The sequence below is a fragment of the Gobius niger genome (genome assembly GCF_951799975.1).
Source record: "Gobius niger genome assembly, contig: SCAFFOLD_90, whole genome shotgun sequence".
NCBI classification, from domain to species: domain Eukaryota; kingdom Metazoa; phylum Chordata; class Actinopteri; order Gobiiformes; family Gobiidae; genus Gobius; species Gobius niger.
Window position 1 is genome coordinate 65001 of NW_027639214.1, and position 20728 is coordinate 85728.

Here is a 20728-nt window from a genome sequence, read left to right on the forward strand (position 1 = left end):
AGACAGCGTGTGGAGGGGGCGTGTCTAAAGGCTCAGAGGTTCTTAAAGAGACAGAGGCCTATTTCAAGACATTCACTACAGCCATTTTGAGAGAGACATTTTATACAAGGCAGTTATTCTAATTTACTGCATTTACAGACCAACAGAAGGTTTGTCATCATTGTAGTGTGATATAGACTGGTGCTATGGGACTGAAAAAAGCAGAATACCCCCTCTTTAAATCTATGAACACTACTCACCAAGTGGCTAAAGCAGCATCAAGTCAATTCTAGTGCTTTTTAATAACATTTAAGGCCTTAATATTTTGGCACAATTTATTGAATAACTTTTCATTCCGTGGGAAAACCTGTAAAAATAAACCAAACAGAATAAACCACATTCATAATGAGCTTCAACTGTATCTCATTATAACAACAACCTTTACCAAAGAAGAAGCAATAAAACGCATTTACTTCAAGGTCAAACTCAGTGTCAAAACCATAAGAGTTTTGAAAAGAGGAACACACAGGAAGTGGGCACAGCAAACAGGAAGTTGCACAAACACGGTGTTTTGATGCTTCAGGGTAAAAGGGAAGGATCCTGCAGAAAGTCAACTGAACCGTTAAGTAAACACATAGCAGTTACTGAGCCAGTCCCTACATGTCGATAAAAGGCTTTGGATTTGGTTGAACAGGTATTAAAGAGGGGGTGTTCTGCTTTTTTCAGTCCCATAGCACCAGTCTATATCTCACTACAATGATGACAAACCTTCTGTTGGTCTGTAAATGCAGTAAATTAGAATAACTGCCTTGTATAAAATGTCTCTCTCAAAATGGCTGTAGTGAATGTCTTGAAATCGGCCTGTCTCTTTAACCTCTTACCACCCGCATAAACCAAATGCATTCTGTCCTCTTTGGCAATAGGCCATTTTTTTAGTCACTTGGTTGAATTTTTGTCACTTTTTGGTCGAGTTTTTGTCACTTTTTGGTTGAGTTTTTGTCACTTTTTGGTTGAGTTTTTATCACTTTTTGGTTGAGTTTTTGTCACTTTTTGGTTGAGTTTTTGTCACTTTTTGGTTGAGTTTTTGTCACTTTCAGGTTGAGTTTTTGTCACTTTCAGGTTGAGTTTTTGTCACTTTTTGGTTGAGTTTTTGTCACTTTATGGTTGAGTTTTTGTCACTTTCAGGTTGAGTTTTTGTCACTTTCAGGTTGAGTTTTTGTCACTTTTTGGTTGAGTTTTTGTCACTTTTTGGTTGAGTTTTTGTCACTTTTTGGTTGAGTTTTTGTCACTTTTTGGTTGAGTTTTTGTCACTTTTTGGTTGAGTTTTTGTCACTTTTTGGTCGAGTTTTTATGACTTTTTGGTCGAGTTTTTGTCACTTTTTGGTTGAGTCTTTATCACTTTTTGGTTGAGTCTTTGTCACTTTTTGGTTGAGTTTTTATCACTTTTTGGTTGAGTTTTTGTCACTTTTTGGTTGAGTTTTTGTCACTTTTTGGTCGAGTTTTTGTCACTTTTTGGTTGAGTTTTTGTCACTTTATGGTCGAGTTTTTGTCACTTTTTGGTCGAGTCTTTGTCACTTTTTGGTTGAGTTTTTGTCACTTTTTGGTTGAGTTTTTGTCACTTTTTGGTTGAGTTTTTATCACTTTTTGGTTGAGTTTTTGTCACTTTTTGGTCGAGTTTTTATGACTTTTTGGTTGAGTTTTTATCACTTTTTGGTTGAGTTTTTGTCACTTTTTGGTTGAGTTTTTGTCACTTTTTGGTTGAATCTTTATCACTTTTTGGTTGAGTCTTTGTCACTTTTTGGTTTAGTTTTTATCACTTTTTGGTTTAGTTTTTATCACTTTTTGGTTGAGTTTTTGTCACTTTTTGGTTGAGTTTTTGTCACTTTTTGGTTGAGTTTTTGTCACTTTTTGGTTGAGTTTTTGTCACTTTTTGGTCGAGTTTTTGTCACTTTTTTGTCGAGTTTTTGTCACTTTTTGGTCGAGTTTTTGTCACTTTTTGGTTGAGTTTTTGTCACTTTTTGGTTGAGTCTTTATCACTTTTTGGTTGAGTCTTTGTCACTTTTTGGTTGAGTTTTTATCACTTTTTGGTTGAGTTTTTGTCACTTTTTGGTCGAGTTTTTGTCACTTTTTGGTCGAGTTTTTGTCACTTTTTGGTTGAGTTTTTGTCACTTTATGGTCGAGTTTTTGTCACTTTTTGGTCGAGTCTTTGTCACTTTTTGGTTGAGTTTTTGTCACTTTTTGGTTGAGTTTTTGTCACTTTTTGGTCGAGTTTTTATGACTTTTTGGTCGAGTTTTTGTCACTTTTTGGTTGCGTCTTTATCACTTTTTGGTTGAGTCTTTGTCACTTTTTGGTTGAGTTTTTATCACTTTTTGGTTGAGTTTTTGTCACTTTTTGGTTGAGTTTTTGTCACTTTTTGGTCGAGTTTTTGTCACTTTTTGGTTGAGTTTTTGTCACTTTATGGTCGAGTTTTTGTCACTTTTTGGTCGAGTCTTTGTCACTTTTTGGTTGAGTTTTTGTCACTTTTTGGTTGAGTTTTTGTCACTTTTTGGTTGAGTTTTTATCACTTTTTGGTTGAGTTTTTGTCACTTTTTGGTTGAGTTTTTGTCACTTTTTGGTTGAGTCTTTATCACTTTTTGGTTGAGTCTTTGTCACTTTTTGGTTTAGTTTTTATCACTTTTTGGTTTAGTTTTTATCACTTTTTGGTTGAGTTTTTGTCACTTTTTGGTTGAGTTTTTGTCACTTTTTGGTTGAGTTTTTGTCACTTTTTGGTTGAGTTTTTGTCACTTTTTGGTTGAGTTTTTGTCACATTTTGGTTGAGTTTTTATCACTTTTTGGTCGAGTTTTTGTCACTTTTTGGTCGAGTTTTTGTCACTTTTTGGTTGAGTTTTTGTCACTTTTTGGTTGAGTTTTTGTCACTTTTTGGTTGAGTTTTTATCACTTTTTGGTTGAGTTTTTGTCACTTTTTGGTTGAGTTTTTGTCACTTTTTGGTCGAGTTTTTGTCACTTTTTGGTTGAGTTTTTGTCACTTTTTGGTCGAGTTTTTGTCACTTTTTGGTTGAGTTTTTGTCACTTTTTGGTTGAGTTTTTGTCACTTTTTGGTTGAGTTTTTGTCACTTTTTGGTCGAGTTTTTGTCACTTTTTGGTCGAGTTTTTGTCACTTTTTGGTCGAGTTTTTGTCACTTTTTGGTCGAGTTTTTGTCACTTTTTGGTCGAGTTTTTGTCACTTTTTGGTCGAGTTTTTGTCACTTTTTGGTCGAGTTTTTATCACTTTTTGGTTGAGTTTTTGTCACTTTTTGGTTGAGTTTTTATCACTTTTTGGTTGAGTTTTTGTCACTTTTTGGTCGAGTTTTTATCACTTTTTGGTTGAGTTTTTGTCACTTTTTGGTTGAGTTTTTATCACTTTTTGGTTGAGTTTTTGTCACTTTTTGGTCGAGTTTTTGACACTTTTTGGTCGAGTTTTTGTCACTTTTTGGTCGAGTTTTTATCACTTTTTGGTTGATTTTTTGTCACTTTTTGGTCGAGTTTTTATCACTTTTTAGTCGAGTTTTTATCACTTTTTGGTTGATTTTTTGTCACTTTTTGGTCGAGTTTTTATCACTTTTTGGTTGAGTTTTTATCACTTTTTGGTTGAGTTTTTATCACTTTTTGGTTGATTTTTTGTCACTTTTTGGTCGAGTTTTTATCACTTTTTGGTTGATTTTTTGTCACATTTTTGTCACTGTTTTGCTGCTTTTTTCCAGAAGCTTTCTGAATAGGGTAAAGCCAAACTGGAGAAAATGTGCTCTGTTCAGATGGGAGTTGAGAGGTTAAGACCCTCTGAGCCTTTAGACACGCCCCCTCCACACGCTGTCTGTGGCATCAGTGGGGAGGGGGTTCTGCTGAGGAGCAGTGGTTGGTTACTCGGCTCGGAGGCGTCTCCAGGAGGTGGGGGCGTTCCTAGGAGGACTCAGGCAAACCTATCCCTAAAATGGCCGCCATCAGAGTTTTTACAGATTACTCAGAAATACGTGAATGTGCCTGTAAAACCTCCTGCCTGTAAGTATTTCTTGAAGTGAGTTTACCTTGATGAGTCGGGCGAAGTAGTCCCCGTTGATGCAGTTGTCCGTTTTGAGGTAGATCTCGCGGAGTTCGGACGCTCCCACAGGATTGTACTTGGAGTTGAACTTATCGAAGCGATGGAAGGTCTGCCGGCCCTGAGGACAAACGAGAACCGTTTTATTCAGATTCGTCCAACTCGTCAGAAGAGAGTTTGGTCCAGATGTTTGACTCACCGCGTGCACGTCCAGCGAGTCCACCGTCAGGTCGTACGGGTCCATGTTGAGTTTATCGAAGACCTGCTTCAGCGTGAGCTTCTTCCCGTTCTGCTCCAGAACCTCGCGGTCCGCCTCGGTCTGAGACGACGTCTTGATGAACTTCAGCAGGTGCTTCTGGTTCATGCAGGCGGCGGCGTGGATGTGGGTGTCCACCTGAGGAGAGGCCAGAGTTAAACCTGAGGAGAGGCCAGAGTTAAACCTGAGGAGAGGCCAGAGTCAAACCCGAGGAGGAACCAGAGTTAAACCTGAGGAGAGGCCGGAGTTAAACCTGAGGAGAGGCCAGAGTCAAACCTGAGGAGGAACCAGAGTTAAACCTGAGGAGAGGCCGGAGTTAAACCTGAGGAGAGGCCAGAGTCAAACCTGAGGAGAGGCCGGAGTTAAACCTGAGGAGAGGCCAGAGTCAAACCTGAGGAGGAACCAGAGTTAAACCTGAGGAGAGGCCAGAGTCAAACCTGAGGAGGAACCAGAGTTAAACCTGAGGAGGAACCAGAGTTAAACCTGAGGAGGAACCAGAGTTAAACCTGAGGAGAGGCCAGAGTTAAACCTGAGGAGAGGCCGGAGTTAAACCTGAGGAGAGACCAGAGTTAAACCTGAGGAGAGGCCGGAGTTAAACCTGAGGAGAGGCCGGAGTTAAACCTGAGGAGGAACCAGAGTTAAACCTGAGGAGAGGCCAGAGTCAAACCCGAGGAGGAACCAGAGTTAAACCTGAGGAGAGGCCAGAGTTAAACCTGAGGAGAGGCCAGAGTTAAACCTGAGGAGAGGCCAGAGTTAAACCTGAGGAGGAACCAGAGTTAAACCTGAGGAGGAACCAGAGTTAAACCTGAGGAGGAACCAGAGTTAAACCTGAGGAGGAACCAGAGTTAAACCTGAGGAGGAACCAGAGTTAAACCTGAGGAGGAACCAGAGTTAAACCTGAGGAGAGGCCAGAGTTAAACCTGAGGAGGAACCAGAGTTAAACCTGAGGAGGAACCAGAGTCAAACCTGAGGAGGAACCAGAGCTAAACCTGAGGAACAAGAGTTAAACCTGAGGAGGAACCAGAGTTAAACCTGAGGAGGAACCAGAGCTAAACCTGAGGAACAAGAGTTAAACCTGAGGAGGAACCAGAGTTAAACCTGAGGAGGAACCAGAGTTAAACCTGAGGAGGAACCAGAGTTAAACCTGAGGAGAGGCCAGAGTTAAACCTGAGGAGAGGCCAGAGTTAAACCTGAGGAGAGGCCAGAGTTAAACCTGAGGAGGAACCAGAGTTAAACCTGAGGAGGAACCAGAGTTAAACCTGAGGTGGAACCAGAGTTAAACCTGAGGAGAGGCCAGAGTTAAACCCGAGGAGGAACCAGAGTTAAACCTGAGGAGAGGCCAGAGTTAAACCTGAGGAGGAACAAGAGTTAAACCTGAGGAGGAACCAGAGTTAAACCTGAGGAGAGGCCAGAGTTAAACCTGAGGAGGAACCAGAGTTAAACCTGAGGAGGAACCAGAGTTAAACCTGAGGAGGAACCAGAGTTAAACCTGAGGAGAGGCCAGAGTTAAACCTGAGGTGGAACCAGAGTTAAACCTGAGGAGAGGCCAGAGTTAAACCTGAGGAGGAACCAGAGTTAAACCTGAGGAGAGGCCAGAGTTAAACCTGAGGAGGAAACAGAGTTAAACCTGAGGAGGAACCAGAGTTAAACCTGAGGAGGAACCAGAGTTAAACCTGAGGAGAGGCCAGAGTTAAACCTGAGGAGGAACCAGAGTTAAACCTGAGGAGGAACCAGAGTTAAACCTGAGGAGAGGCCAGATGTGTGCAGGTGCAGGTGCAGATGTGGCGTCCGTACCTTCCTGACGTTGTAAAAGTCTCGGTGGGCGACACACTTGAGCTCCTTCAGCTCGGCCATCTCATTCAGCATCTCGTGGAGGTGGAACTTTGACTCCAGGAAGTTGAGGCGTCGGTGGCAGTAGGTTTTCCTGAAGAGAAAGAGACGAGACTGTCTGAGTCTAACTGACGGTCTGAGCCGAGTCTGGGCCGAGTCTGAGCAGAGTCTGAGTCAGAGTCTGAGCCGAGTCTGAGCCGAGACTGAGCCGAGTCTGAGCACGAGTCTGAGCAGAGTCTGAGCCGAGTCTGAGCCGAGCCTGAGCCGAGTCTGAGCAGAGTCTGAGCGGAGCCTGAGCCGAGTCTGAGCCGAGTCTGAGCAGAGTCTGAGCAGAGTCTGAGCCCGAGTCTGAGCGGAGTCTGAGCCGAGACTGAGCCGAGTCTGAGCACGAGTCTGAGCCGAGTCTGAGCAGAGTCTGAGCAGAGTCTGAGCGGAGTCTGAGCCCGAGTCTGAGCCGAGTCTGAGCCGAGACTGAGCCGAGTCTGAGCACGAGTCTGAGCCGAGTCTGAGCAGAGTCTGAGCAGAGTCTGAGCAGAGTCTGAGCCCGAGTCTGAGCCGAGTCTGAGCAGAGTCTGAGCAGAGTCTGAGCAGAGTCTGAGCCGAGACTGAGCCGAGTCTGAGCACGAGTCTGAGCCGAGTCTGAGCACGAGTCTGAGCCGAGTCTGAGCAGAGTCTGAGCAGAGTCTGAGCCGAGTCTGAGCCGAGTCGAGTCTGAGCCGAGTCGAGTCTGAGCCGAGTCTGAGCCGAGTCGAGTCTGAGCCGAGTCTGAGCCCGAGTCTGAGCCCAGTCTGAGCCCAGTCTGGACCTAAAGCGGGCGTGGCCTTACGTGGGTCCGTCTGCGATCATGGCGAGCACGTGGCTCAGGTCGATGGCGAAGGTCTCCAGGTCGGGGTAGGGCAGACTGTGAGGCCGGAACGTCTCCAGGTCCTCGGGCCGCTCGTAGACCTCGATGATCCCGTCCCGCATACGGAGCAGGTAACCCAGGTCGTCCGGGGCGCCCTCGGTGGAGTACGGGTCCTGCCCCTCCCCCGGGCACGGCCACATCTCTGAGGGTCACAGTGAGTCAGGGTCCGTCAGTGAATGAGACTCAACACAGGGCGACCGATAAGGGGTTCCATGATAAAAGACGTTTTTGTCTGGCGCCCCCTACAGTGAAGGGCTGGGCAACGTTAAACCCTTAACTCCCGCCTGAACCGAGCACATTTTCTACAGTTTGGCTTTACCCCAATCCAAAAGCTTCTGGAAAAAAGGTGTGAAAATAGAGACAGAACTGAGACGAAAACAATGATGGAAATGTGAGAAAAAAGTGAGAAAAATGTGACAAAATTTGACAAAAATGTGATTAAAAATGGATGAAGAAATGACAAAAAAATGTGATAAAAAATGACAAAAAATGACAAAAAATGACAAAAAAAATTTGACAAAAAATTACAAAAATTAGACAAAAAATTGACAAAAAATTACAAAAAAATGTGATAAAAAATTGACAAAAAAAATACAAAAATTACAAAAAAAATTACAAAAAAATTACAAAAATTGATATATTTTTTTTACAAAAATTAGACAAAAAAAATGACAAAAAAAAGACCAAAAATACTAAAAATTGACAAATATTGACACAAAAAATTACAAAGATTTTGACAAAAACTATGACAAAAAAATGACAAAAAGACCAAAAAAATTACAAAACAATTACAAAAAATTGACAAAAAAAATACAAAAAAATTACAAAAATGACAAAAAAATTACAAAAAAATTACAAAAAACTGACACAAAAAATTACAAAAATTAGACAAAAATTGACCAAAAATGACAAAAAAAAATGGAAAAAAATATGACAAAAATTACAAAAAAATTAGACAAAAAATGACAAAAATATGACAAAAAAATTACAAAAAAATGACCAAAAAAATGTGATAAAAAATGACAAAAATGAGTTGAATACCCACCAAAAAATGATGGAAAAAAATCTGATGACGTGAGGAAAAAGATCCTCTCGGTTCAGGCGGGAGTTAAGAGGTGAAACAAAACCAGTCTGTTTTGGAAAAAGGTTTAGTTTCATAACTGACAAAAACAAAGTAAAAAGGTTTGATGTGGCGCGTGGTCCGTACCCGGCAGCACCTCCTGGTCCGTGCTCCAGGGCCGGTCCTGGGCCTCCTGCAGGAAACGTGCTGTGGTGCGCGGGAAGCGGTGATAGGCCAGTCTGGAATACTTCTCTCTGATCTGCAGCGCCGTCAGCAAACTCTGAGCCGCCTGCTCGTAGTCTTCTACTGTGATCTGCAGAGGGGGAGAGAGGGGGGAGGAGGAGGGGGAGGAGGAGGAGGAGGAGGAGGGGGAGGAGGAGGAGGAGGAGGAGAGAGGAGGAGAGGGGGAGGAGGAGGAGGAGGAGGAGGAAGAGGAGAGGGGGAGGAGGAGGGAGAGAGGGAAGAGGAGGGAGGAGGAGGAGGGAGAGAGAGGGAAGAGGAGGAGGAGGAGGAGGAGGAGGGAGAGAGGGAAGAGGAGGGAGGAGGAGGAGGGAGAGAGGGAAGAGGAGGGAGGAGGAGGAGGGAGAGAGGGAAGAGGGAGGAGGAGGAGGGAGAGGAGGAGGAGGAGGAGGGAGAGAGAGGGAAGAGGAGGAGGAGGAGGAGGAGGAGGAGGAGGAAGAGGAGAGGGGGAGGAGGAGGGAGAGAGGGAAGAGGAGGGAGGAGGAGGAGGGAGAGAGAGGGAAGAGGAGGAGGAGGAGGAGGAGGAGGGAGAGAGGGAAGAGGAGGGAGGAGGAGGAGGGAGAGAGGGAAGAGGAGGGAGGAGGAGGAGGGAGAGAGGGAAGAGGGAGGAGGAGGAGGGAGAGGAGGAGGAGGAGGAGGGAGAGAGGGAAGAGGAGGGAGGAGGAGGAGGGAGAGAGGGAAGAGGGAGGAGGAGGAGGGAGAGGAGGAGGAGGAGGAAGAGGGAGAGAGGGAAGAGGAGGGAGGAGGAGGAGGGAGAGAGGGAAGAGGGAGGAGGAGGAGGGAGAGGAGGAGGAGGAGGAGGGAGAGAGAGGGAAGAGGAGGAGGAGGAGGAGGAGGAGGAGGAGGAAGAGGAGAGGGGGAGGAGGAGGGAGAGAGGGAAGAGGAGGGAGGAGGAGGAGGGAGAGAGAGGGAAGAGGAGGAGGAGGAGGAGGAGGAGGGAGAGAGGGAAGAGGAGGGAGGAGGAGGAGGGAGAGAGGGAAGAGGAGGGAGGAGGAGGAGGGAGAGAGGGAAGAGGGAGGAGGAGGAGGGAGAGGAGGAGGAGGAGGAGGGAGAGAGGGAAGAGGAGGGAGGAGGAGGAGGGAGAGAGGGAAGAGGGAGGAGGAGGAGGGAGAGGAGGAGGAGGAGGAAGAGGGAGAGAGAGGGAAGAGGAGGAGGAGGAGGAGGGAGAGAGGGAAGAGGAGGGAGGAGGAGGGAGAGAGGGAAGAGGGAGGAGGAGGAGGGAGAGGAGGAGGAGGAGGAAGAGGGAGAGAGAGGGAAGAGGAGGAGGAGGAGGAGGAGGAGGAGGAGGGAGAGAGGGAAGAGGAGGGAGGAGGAGGAGGGAGAGAGAGGGAAGAGGAGGAGGAGGAGGAGGAGGAGGGAGAGAGGGAAGAGGAGGGAGGAGGAGGAGGGAGAGAGGGAAGAGGGAGGAGGAGGAGGGAGAGGAGGAGGAGGAGGAAGAGGGAGAGAGAGGGAAGAGGAGGAGGAGGAGGAGGAGGAGGAGGAGGGAGAGAGGGAAGAGGAGGGAGGAGGAGGAGGGAGAGAGGGAAGAGGAGGGAGGAGGAGGGAGAGAGGGAAGAGGGAGGAGGAGGAGGAGGAGAGAGAGGAGAGAGAGGAGAGAGAGGAGAGAGAGGAGAGAGAGGAGAGAGAGGAGAGAGGGAGAGAGAGGGAAGAGGAGAGAGAGAGGAGGAAGAGGAGAGAGGAGGAGAGAGAGGAGGAGGAGGAGGAGCAGAGGGAGAGAGAGGAGAGAGGAGAGGAGGGAAGAGGGAGAGAGGGAAGAGGAGGAGAGAGGGAGGAGAGAGGAGGAGGGAGGAGAGAGAGAGGGAGGAGAGAGGAGAGGGGGAGAGAGGAGGGGGAGGAGGAGGAGGAGGAGGAGGAGGAGGAGGGGGAGAGAGGGAAGAGGAGGGGGAGAGAGGGAAGAGGAGGAGGAGAGGGGGAGGAGGAGGAGAGAGAGGGGGAGGAGGAGAGAGGAGAGAGGAGAGGAGGAGGAGAGGGGAGAGAGGAGAGAGGAGAGGAGGGAAGAGGGAGAGAGGGAGAGGAGGAGAGAGGGAGGAGAGAGGAGGAGGGAGGAGAGAGAGAGGGAGGAGAGAGGAGAGGGGGAGAGAGAGAGGGAGAGAGGAGGGGGAGGAGGAGGAGGAGGAGGAGGAGGAGGAGGAGGAGGAGGGGGAGAGAGGGAAGAGGAGGAGGAGAGGGGGAGGAGGAGGAGAGAGGAGAGGAGGAGGAGAGAGAGGGAAGAGGAGGAGGAGAGGGAAGAGGAGGAGAGAGGGAGGAGGAGAGAGAGGGGGAGGAGGAGGAGAGAGAGGGGGAGGAGGAGGAGAGAGGAGAGGAGGAGGAGAGGGAGGAGAGAGAGGGGGAGGAGGAGAGAGAGAGAGAGAGAGAGGGAGGAGGAGGAGGGGGAGGAGGAGGAGAGAGAGGAGAGAGAGGAGAGAGAGGAGAGAGAGGAGAGAGAGGAGAGAGAGGAGAGAGAGGAGAGGGGGAGAGAGAGGGAAGAGGAGGAGAGAGGGGGAGGAGGAGGAGAGGGAAGAGGAGGAGGAGAGGGAGGAGGAGGAGGAGGAGGGGGAGGAGGAGGAGAGAGGGAGAGGAGAGAGAGGGAAGAGGAGGAGGAGGAGAGGGGGAGGAGGAGGGGAGAGGGAGGAGGAGAGAGAGGAAGAGGAGGAGGAGAGGGAAGAGGAGGAGAGAGGGAGGAGGAGGAGGAGGAGGAGAGAGAGGAGAGAGAGGAGAGAGAGGAGAGAGGAGAGAGAGGAGAGAGGAGAGGGGGAGAGAGAGGGAAGAGGAGGAGAGAGAGGGGGAGGAGGAGAGAGAGGGAACAGGAGGAGAGAGGGGGAGGAGGAGGAGGAGAGAGGGAAGAGGGAGAGGAGGAGAGAGGGGGAGGAGGAGAGAGAGGGAACAGGAGGAGAGAGGGGGAGGAGGAGGAGAGAGGGGGAGGAGGAGGAGAGAGGGGGGAGGAGGAGGAGGGGAGAGGAGGAGAGAGGGGGGGGAGGAGAGAGAGGGAAGAGGAGGAGAGAGAGGGGGAGGAGGAGAGAGAGGGAACAGGAGGAGAGAGGGGGAGGAGGAGGAGAGAGGGGGAGGAGGAGGAGAGAGGGGGAGGAGGAGGAGGGGAGAGGAGGAGAGAGGGGGGGGAGTAGAGAGAAGGAGTGTTTATTAAGATTCTATGGTCTGCCTCTGTGTCAAAGGTCCGGACACTGACCCCGGCGCAGTAGTCTCCGCTGATGGTGACTCTCTGGAACTCGGGGAAGTTGAAACTCGGCGCCGGCTCCGGGGTCAGGGGCTGGACCGACCCGGACCGGCCCAGGCAGTCGGGGACGTGCAGGGACAGAGTGTGGGAGCGGCGCAGCATCAGGTCCTTCTTCCTGAAACAGAGCGTTTAAAGACTTTGACTTGAGTCTAGGACCTCCCTGTGGTTCAGCGGTGGTACCGTTTGGCAGAGAGGTCGGTCTGCTGCTGCAGCTCCCTCTGTAGCGCCCTCTGCAGGTCCTCGTGGGCCTCGATGGGACAGTCCTCGGGCACCGTGAACAGCCCCATGGCCCCGCGCTGGTCCTGGTCCTTCAGCGCGGACACGTAGACCTGCTCCGCCAGGACTCGCACGCGCTCGTCCACGTCCGACATGGACTGACGGGGAAACTGCCGCCGCATCTCTGCAACACAGACAGGCTCTCAGTCGTCCTGGAACTACTACGTTTATGTGTAGAGTCGTGTTCATACATAAGGATATTCACAGTACTTCACAGTTACATCAAATACCAAGAACACAGATCAAATCAATCCATAAAACATCAATATAATCCTTCTTTAGAGTAAAACAGCAGATAAAACACTTCAGTTTCCTGTCCTGACTGAGGAACGACCATATTTGAACCTGGCTGTGGTGATTGGACGACTCGCAGCCACGCCCTAAAATGTCCCTTATTTTCAGATCCAAACTTTGACAGGTTAAGGTCGTTAAAGCCGGTGACCGTCACATCTTCATGAAGACTGTTCTAGATTTGAGCTTTAGCCTCACTGTGTTTAGTCCTGACTCTGGGAACCATCAGGAGACCACTCCCTGTTTCACTTCAATCTTCAGAAGCTTCTTCTCACTCTTGTCAAAACCTGGTTAAACCATAGTAACCACATAAACCTATAATGGAGATCAGTGGGTCTGTGGAGTTAACCACAGAAAGCCTGTTCCTTAAAAGGGCAAAAGGGCGGAGCCTCCACAGAGCTCCACCTGTCAATCATAGACTTATGTTTCAGCCCCAGCGAGGTCACATGGGTCAGAGCGACTTTTAGGAGAAAAAAACTCTTGTGATGTTTGTTGTTTATTGTGATGTTTATTGTTTATCGTGATGTTTATTGTGATGTTTATTGTTTATTGTGATGTTTATTGTGATGTTTATTGTTTATTGTGATGTTTATTGTGTTTATTGTGATGTTTATTGTTTATTGTGATGTTTATTGTTTATTGTGATGTTTATTGTGATGTTTATTGTGATGTTTATTGTGATGTTTATCGTTTATTGTGATGTTTATTGTGATGTTTATTGTTTATTGTGATGTTTATTGTGATGTTTGTTGTTTATTGTGATGTTTATTGTGATGTTTATTGTTTATTGTGATGTTTATTGTGATGTTTATTGTGATGTTTATTGTTTATTGTGATGTTTATTGTGATGTTTATTGTTTATTGTGATGTTTATTGTTTGTTTATTGTGATGTTTATTGTTTATTGTTTGTGATATTTATTGTTTATTGTGATGTTTATTGTGATGTTTATTGTGATGTTTATTGTTTATTGTGATGTTTATTGTGATGTTTATTGTTTATTGTGATGTTTATTGTTTGTTTATTGTGATGTTTATTGTTTATTGTTTGTGATATTTATTGTTTATTGTGATGTTTATTGTGATGTTTATTGTGATGTTTATTGTTTATTGTGATGTTTATCGTGATGTTTATTGTTTATCGTGATGTAGAGCTCGTTTACAGTAGCCGTGTGATCAGAACAGTGCGTCCTGTTCGGCTCCTCTGACCTCAGGAGTCGTTACTCAGCAGAGCTTCAGCTGAAAGTCTGGCTCAGGTCCAGGCCTGGATTTAGACCAGACTCTCACACCTGGGTTTGCCAAGGTCTGAGTCAACAACAACAACTCCACCCCTGCCCCCCCCAAACCACCCCTGCCCCCCCCTGCTCCCCCTGCTCCCTCCCACCCCCTTCAGGAGCGACTGTGTGACCTTCATTATGGAGTCGGACGCTCGATTCGTCACAGGAAGATCAATGTGACAGAATAACTTCCATTGTCCAGGATCTGTTTGCAGGTTTGTTCTGCTGATCCTGGAGCCTTGTAGAGCACTGACCCTTCATACAGCTAAACTACAAGGTCAAACACACTACAGTACTTTTTAAAGGACACCCCGGGACACGTCCTCTGGGTGTTGACAGGCGGACTCGTTCTGGACCTGGTCTCTGAGGTTAGACCTGGGCCGAGTCCAGGACTAAAATAAATCCGTGAACAGCAGCGAGAGATTATTTTAGGATGAACCCGGGTCTAAACCAGGACGGGATGGTCTCAACACGAGGCCCGGGGCCAAAAGAGGATTAAAAATAGGTGTAAACAAACGACAAGACCAGGTTTGTGCAGCTGTAAGTTTACTGTCATTTATGTTTCCATATAAAAAGGTTTTATGCTTAAAAAGGCCCAAAATTCCAGATTTTCAGAAACGAAAACGTATTATTGGATCTGATCTGAACCGACTGAGCCTCAAGTGTAGCCTTTGATTCTGTGACATATTCGATACAAAGACTTTTTCAGAGGTCGTCTTAGAGGTCCTTGAACAAAGTCTTTAAAGGTCTTTGAACGTGGACTTTAAGGTCTTTGAACGTGGACTTTAAGGTCTTTGAACGTGGACTTTAAGGTCTTTGAACGTGGACTTTAAGGTCTTTGAACGTGGACTTTAAGGTCTTTGAACGTGGACTTTAAGGTCTTTGAACGTGGACTTTAAGGTCTTTGAACGTGGACTTTGACGTCTTTGACGTCTTTGAACGTGGTCTTTAAAGGGGGGGTATTATGCAAAATCGACTTTTTCAAGCTTTACATCATGTTATTAAGTCATTCCCTCATTAAAACCATGCCTGAAGTGTTGCCTTGGCACATTCACGTATTTTCGAGTAATCTGTAGAAACTCTGATGGCGGCCATTTTAGGGATAAAACGCCTGATTCCTTCAGGAAACGCCTCCGACCTTTCGTCACCAGCCGAGTAACCAACCACTGCTCCTCAGCAGAACCCCCTCCCCGGAGTGTCCAGCCCTAAGATGTAAACAGAGTCATCATGGAGGATTAGCTTCATGTGTTGTGAACCGGAGCCACAGCAGTTCTGAGACTTTTACAAAGACACACATCAGTGTTTCTGTTTCCGAAACACCCAGGATTCAAACCGGTGACAAGAACGCTTATTTCAGTGACTGGTTCTGCGCTGGGCCTTGATGATGCACAGAGCCTCCGGAGAAAGCTAATGCTAAGCTAAACCTCGAGTCATCACGTGAAAACGAGAAATATGCACAAATAAAGTCAATAAAACCACCACACACATAAAGAACCGTTTAACAATGATCACACACGGAGCCAGGCTTGTTGATTTGGACGTTTATTGCTCACATTTCATCTACAATGGGTCATAGCCGAGTGGCTTTCTCCCGGAGCTAACAAGCTAGCCGCGACAAGCTAACGGGAAAATTCACTGAATACAAGCAGCATATTATGCATTGAAAACGTCACTAAACAGGCAACTGCTTGAAGCAGCCTTTATGATGATGACACACGGAGCCTGGCTTGTTGATTGTGTAGTTTATTGCTCACATTTCATCTACAGTGAGTCGTAGCCGAGTGATTTTCTCCCGGAGCTAAGGCACTATTAGCCGCGCCAAGCTAACAACCTTCACCTTCACAACATTCATTGAAAACAGGCAGCATATTATGCACAAATAACGTCAATAAAGCAGCAACTACTCGAAGCAGCCTTTACGATGATCACACAATGAGCCTGGCTTTACACATTTGTGGTTTATTGCAGACTTTTCATCAACAATGAGCTGTAGTCGATTATAACAAGCTAACGGGTAACCTCGAAAAACCATTGTCCACCTGCACAGATAATGTCCGTCTTTTGAATGGTATGGGCTCCTGCAGATCCTGGTGTCGTCCATGGGGGTATAGTTAGAGATCCATAGGGCATGGCAGATGCAAAGAGATAGCCTCCAAACAGCAGTTATTTTTCAGGCAAGAGCCCCTTCCAAGCGTCCGGTGTGGAAGGTTCGTCTTCAAATCACATCCTGTGTGGCCATTGTTCACAAAGTGATAAACAGTAGCTCCTTTCCAACAATAAAAATTAAAATGCACCGATCGTAGTTTCAATACTGTGGAGAAAGTGTTGTGATGCCACAGACAGCGTGTGGAGGGGGCGTGTCGGAAAGGGTCAGAGGTTCTTAAAGAGACAGGGGCCTATTTCAAGTCATTCGCTACGGCCATTTTGAAAGAGCAATTTTATACAAGGCAGTTATTCTAATTTACTGCATTTACAGACCAACAGAAGGTTTCGTCATCATTGTAGTGTGATATAGACTGGTGCTATGTGGCTGAAAATACCCCCTCTTTAATGTCTTTGACGTCTTTGAACGTGGTCTTTGAACGTGGTCTTTAAGGTCTCTGAACTTTTAAAGCACTTCTCTACCTTCAGCAACAACTCGTCAAAAAGAGTTAGTTTTGTAGGTCTCAGCTTTCAAATGAGGCGTTTCTCTGGCCTAGAGGCTGTAAAGTTTTAGATTGAGGTAAAGCTGAACTGGAGGAAATGTGCTTGGTTAAGGCGGGAGGTCAGAGGTCAAGGCGAACCCTGGAAACACATGTGAGAGAGAGAGAGAGAGTGAGGAGGGCGAGGAGCGCGAGGAGCGCGAGGAGAGTGAGGAGGGCAGAACAGCTGAGGCTGACCTCAAATACTGAAGTACTGGAGTAAAGTACTGATCCTGAAGCACTGGAGTAAAGTACTGATCCTGAAGTACTGAAGTACTGGAGTAAAGTACTGATCCTGAAGTACTGGAGTAAAGTACTGATCCTGAAGTACTGGAGTAAAGTACTGATCCTGAAGTACTGATCCTGAAGTACTGATCCTGAAGTACTGAAGTACTGGAGTAAAGTACTGATCCTGAAGTACTGAAGTACTGGAGTAAAGTACTGATCCTGAAATACTGAAGTACTGGAGTAAAGTACTGATCCTGAAGTACTGGAGTACAGTACTGATCCTGAAATACTGAAGTACTGGAGTAAAGTACTGATCCTGAAGTACTGGAGTACAGTACTGATCCTGAAATACTGAAGTACTGGAGTAAAGTACTGATCCTGAAGTACTGGAGTACAGTACTGATCCTGAAATACTGAAGTACTGGAGTAAAGTACTGATCCTGAAGTACTGAAGTACTGTGACTTCTGTCAGACGTGTTGTTTACGGCTGAGGAAGCACTTTTATGTCTGAGTCGTTTGGAAAGTAAACCTCTCCCCGGGACCTCCCCCCCTCGTCGCCCCCTCGTCCCCCCCCCGCCCCCTCGTCCCCCCCCCCCTCGCCCCCCCCCCTCGTCTCGGGGGCTGAGACTCCGTGAGAACGTGATATTTCTGGCTGATATGACAGAGATGTAAAGAATGTGGAACTTGTGGAACAAGAGTCTGTCGTGGAGTCACCGCTCCTGCAGCTGCACAACAACAACAGCTACGACTGAGCCGGGACTGGGCCGGGTCCCAGCCGGGTCCGGGCCGGGTCCGAGCCGGGTCCGAGCCGGGTCCGAGCCGGGTCTGAGCCAAGTCTGAGCCGGGTCTGAGCCGGGTCTGAGCAGAGTCTGAGCCAAGTCTGAGCCAAGTCTGAGCCGGGTCTGAGCCGGGTCTGAGCCGGGTCTGAGTGTCTGCTACACTGGTGTATGAATGAGTGAATGGGTGAGTGGGTCAGTAGTGCTTTGAGGCTGAAGAAGGTAGAAAAACGCTGGACTAACTTGGAAAAATGCTTCTTGAGTGACTGAGCGTAAATGACAAAATCTATAAAAGATGAAAGACTTGTATTTCAGTGTCCGGAGTGGATCGCGAGCCTTTCCCAGGGAACATTTCTGTCAGTTCTTACAAAGATTGACCTCATCCAGGCAGAGACTACATTGACTACATTTTGTGACTCCATGTGAGGTGTAATCCCAGTCCGTGTTGTTGTTGGGTCTTACCTTCAGCGTTCTGAGCCATGGCCTGGGCTCCTCTCTCCTCGTCAGCTTTGATTCTAAACGTTTATGTCTCCGGTGTGTCTTCTCTGTCCTCTGTGTCGGCTCTGGCTCTGTCCTGAAGGCGAGTGTGTGGCATGTGAAGCATCTCCGCTACAGTAGAGTAAATAAATCTCACGTCGAACCCGCTGCTGCAGCTGTTTGTTGGAGCGCGGGTCTATTAAAAGTTTGTGACGTGGAAACAGACCGACATGTTCGCGGTGAGGAGAGGGAAGAGTCTTACCCAGAGACTCATCACAAACCTGACCTCCAGAGCCCCTGCAGACCCAGATCCAGGTCAAACAGCCTCTTTAATGGATCATGAGGTCGTTTCCTTTGTGCAGGGGCGGACTGGCCATATGTCAATTCTGGAAGAGCACAGAAGGGCCCACCGGTCCCGCCTTAACAGAGCTTTACCCAAATCTAAAAGCGAAAAAGAAAAGTATCAAAATAGCGAGAAAAAAAAGGAGAAAAACACGGACAAAAAAACACAACAAAAAATGATAGAAAAAATAGTTAAAAATGTGACAAAAAAGTGACAAAAATTCAACAAAAAAGTGACAAAATTCAACAAAAATTCAACAAAAAAGTGACAAAAATTCAACAAAAATTCAACAAAAAAGTGACAAAAAATCAACAAAAATGTGACAAAAATTCAACAAAAAAGTGACAAAAAATCAACAAAAATGTGACAAAAATTCAACAAAAATTCAACAAAAAAGTGACAAAAATTCAACAAAAATTCAACAAAAAAGTGTCAAAAATTCAACAAAAATTCAACAAAAAAGTGACAAAAATTCAACAAAAATTCAACAAAAATTCAACAAAAATTCAACAAAAATTCAACAAAAAGTGTCAAAAATTCTACAAAAATTCAACAAAAAAAGAGACAAAAATTCAACAAAAAAGTGACAAAAAAGAGACAAAAAGAAACAAAAAAGTGACAAAAAAGTGACAAAAAAGACAAAAAGAAACAAAAAAGTGACAAAAAAGAGACAAAAAGAAAAGAAAAAAAAACATACAAAGGTGACACAGCAACAGCGTGAGGAAAAAGGTCAGTTTTGTGGGTCTTAGCTTTCAAATGAGGTGCTCCACAGCCAAAAGAGGACAGAATGCATTTGGTTTAGGCGGGTGGGAAGTGTCCCATTTACGCTAATTTGGGCCAGGCTGGTCAGAGTCCAGGGCTGTTTTTCAGTCCCAGTCCGCCCTGCCTTTGTGGTGGACGCCAACAGTATGTACTTTCTGCCTGACGACTGAGCTTTGAACCCAAAAAAACAAGGAGAAATGTAGATTTTTTCACGGCCGATATGAGACCGACATCTCCGTAAATGAACGTGATGGATTCTTGTTTTTTAAGAACTCAGTCAGATCTTTAAAATGAGCCTCGTCCTCAGCAGAGAAACATCACAGTGGAGTCGCCAGGGTGTCGCTTTAACGCCTGAACAAGTGTCTCTGTTTTTGGCTGAAAGGACTCGGTACTTCCAGGGCCAAAAAATTGTAAGAAATTTGCGCTGAAACAACAAAGTGACTTCCTTTAATCCAGTCCCTGGACCAACAGGATCTAAACTTGGATCTGAAGTTGGTTAAACGGTTCCAGCCCTGGGTCACTCACCTCCTGTATGCTTTGGAACAACATGTATTAAACAGATCCTGGTGAGACTGACCTTCATCGAAGCAGGTGGTGGAGCGCTGTTTACGGAGCGGAGCGTCGCTGCGGCTCATCGTCTGCAAACAACAAAAAACAGCTTCAAAAGTCTCTCAACACAGAGACTAAAGAGACAGACCCACAGGCAGACCGGACCGGCTCCAAAACACACAGACACACCCACCAGGAAGTGAAGGAGGGAAATGACAAGGAAAAAAACTGATCAAACACACATTAATACACTGAAAGAGCAGATAACCACTCTGCCAGTCACAGGGCAGTTCCTTCTTCTTCCTTCTTCCTTATAAGGAAATGAACTGACCGCAACAGGAAACTATCGACCACTTCAACAAACCGAGCAAACTGACAACACTGACACAAACTCTGAAGACATAAGAACTCGCTCAGGAGGAAACATCAGTGATACGATCTGTCCCTCAGGAATCCACTGTGTGTTCTGTGATGATTTCGCAGGACGTTTTCCAAAAGTTCTGCTTAAAACAACACACAGCCCTCACACCTGCCCAAGCCACCCGAGCAGCGCGGCCTGATGACATCATCACACAGCGCTGTTCTGCCGGGCCAAAGTGTTCGCCAGCAGCTCGTGCAGGGAACAGAAACAAATCATCCCAGCGGTATGAAATAACCGCAGTTTTCTTGACAAAACCAGCGCCTGGACCAAAGACGCAGAGGCTAAACCAGCTGATGATGCTGTTTCTGTGATGGTTTAGTGCAGGGGTTCCCAAAGTGGGGCCCAATTAGGTTGGCCCGCCAGAGAGTGACCTACTTTTGCGCCGCATCTGGTTAATACTAACTCTCTCCCGTTCATTCTCAATGGCAAATATGGATGCAGTACACTTTTTGTCCACCAGCGTCAAATTGGGGGCGCTGTTTCACTCCTTTCGCAAAGTCAAGGAAACACTGTTCTGGTGTCTTGGTGTTTGTCAGTCATAGAACGTCAAAGCATCAACTTTTTACAAATTTTATTCCAAAGGTCGTTGACATCTATGACTTATAAAAGAATTTATGCTGAACTGACACTTTCAAATTGGTCTAATGAGGCATTTTCTTTGACTTAAAGGAATGAATGAGGTAAAGTCACTGTAGATAGTGCAGGTACAGGTGGTGTTGCTGCACTATATTGCTACAATAATTGATTTTGTTTTACTAGAACATGGCTTTTGTAGCATGTTATGTGCATAGATGGAATTAAATGCAAATGTATACCAAAAAAGAAAATTAACTATTTTTGTTTGCAGTTATACGTGTCTCACGCTGACATTAGACCCTTAGGCACTTTTTCATTTTGGCCCTCGGAGACAAAAGCCCTAACATGAACCTGCAAAGGCTCTTAGTCATGACCTCCTGTACAAACAAGTCAAACTGAAGTATCTGATCAGAAACTCTTTAGTTGTGCAGAAGTTACGACAGCAACGATCGAGCGATAAACGAGAGGAGCCACACGACGCTGGGAAATGCACAGATCAGAGTCTTACTTTGCTGTTCGA

At 46.4% G+C, this 20728-nt stretch overlaps 1 protein-coding gene across 1 annotated transcript in view; it reads right to left on the minus strand.

The window, feature by feature from the left end:
* Positions 1–19297, minus strand: part of LOC306982743 (AMP deaminase 3-like) — a gene marked incomplete at its 5' end in the record, with an annotated part of 26307 nt that extends 7010 nt beyond the window's left edge. Inside the window, 8 exons of the mRNA XM_079583204.1 lie at positions 4042–4173; positions 4252–4446; positions 6103–6232; positions 6965–7184; positions 8250–8415; positions 11506–11668; positions 11734–11953; positions 19240–19297. Of these exons, the coding sequence (XP_079439330.1) occupies positions 4042–4173; positions 4252–4446; positions 6103–6232; positions 6965–7184; positions 8250–8415; positions 11506–11668; positions 11734–11953; positions 19240–19297 (1284 nt within the window). The remainder of the gene's footprint in view (positions 1–4041; positions 4174–4251; positions 4447–6102; positions 6233–6964; positions 7185–8249; positions 8416–11505; positions 11669–11733; positions 11954–19239) is intronic.
* Between the last annotated feature and the right edge of the window lie 1431 nt (positions 19298–20728).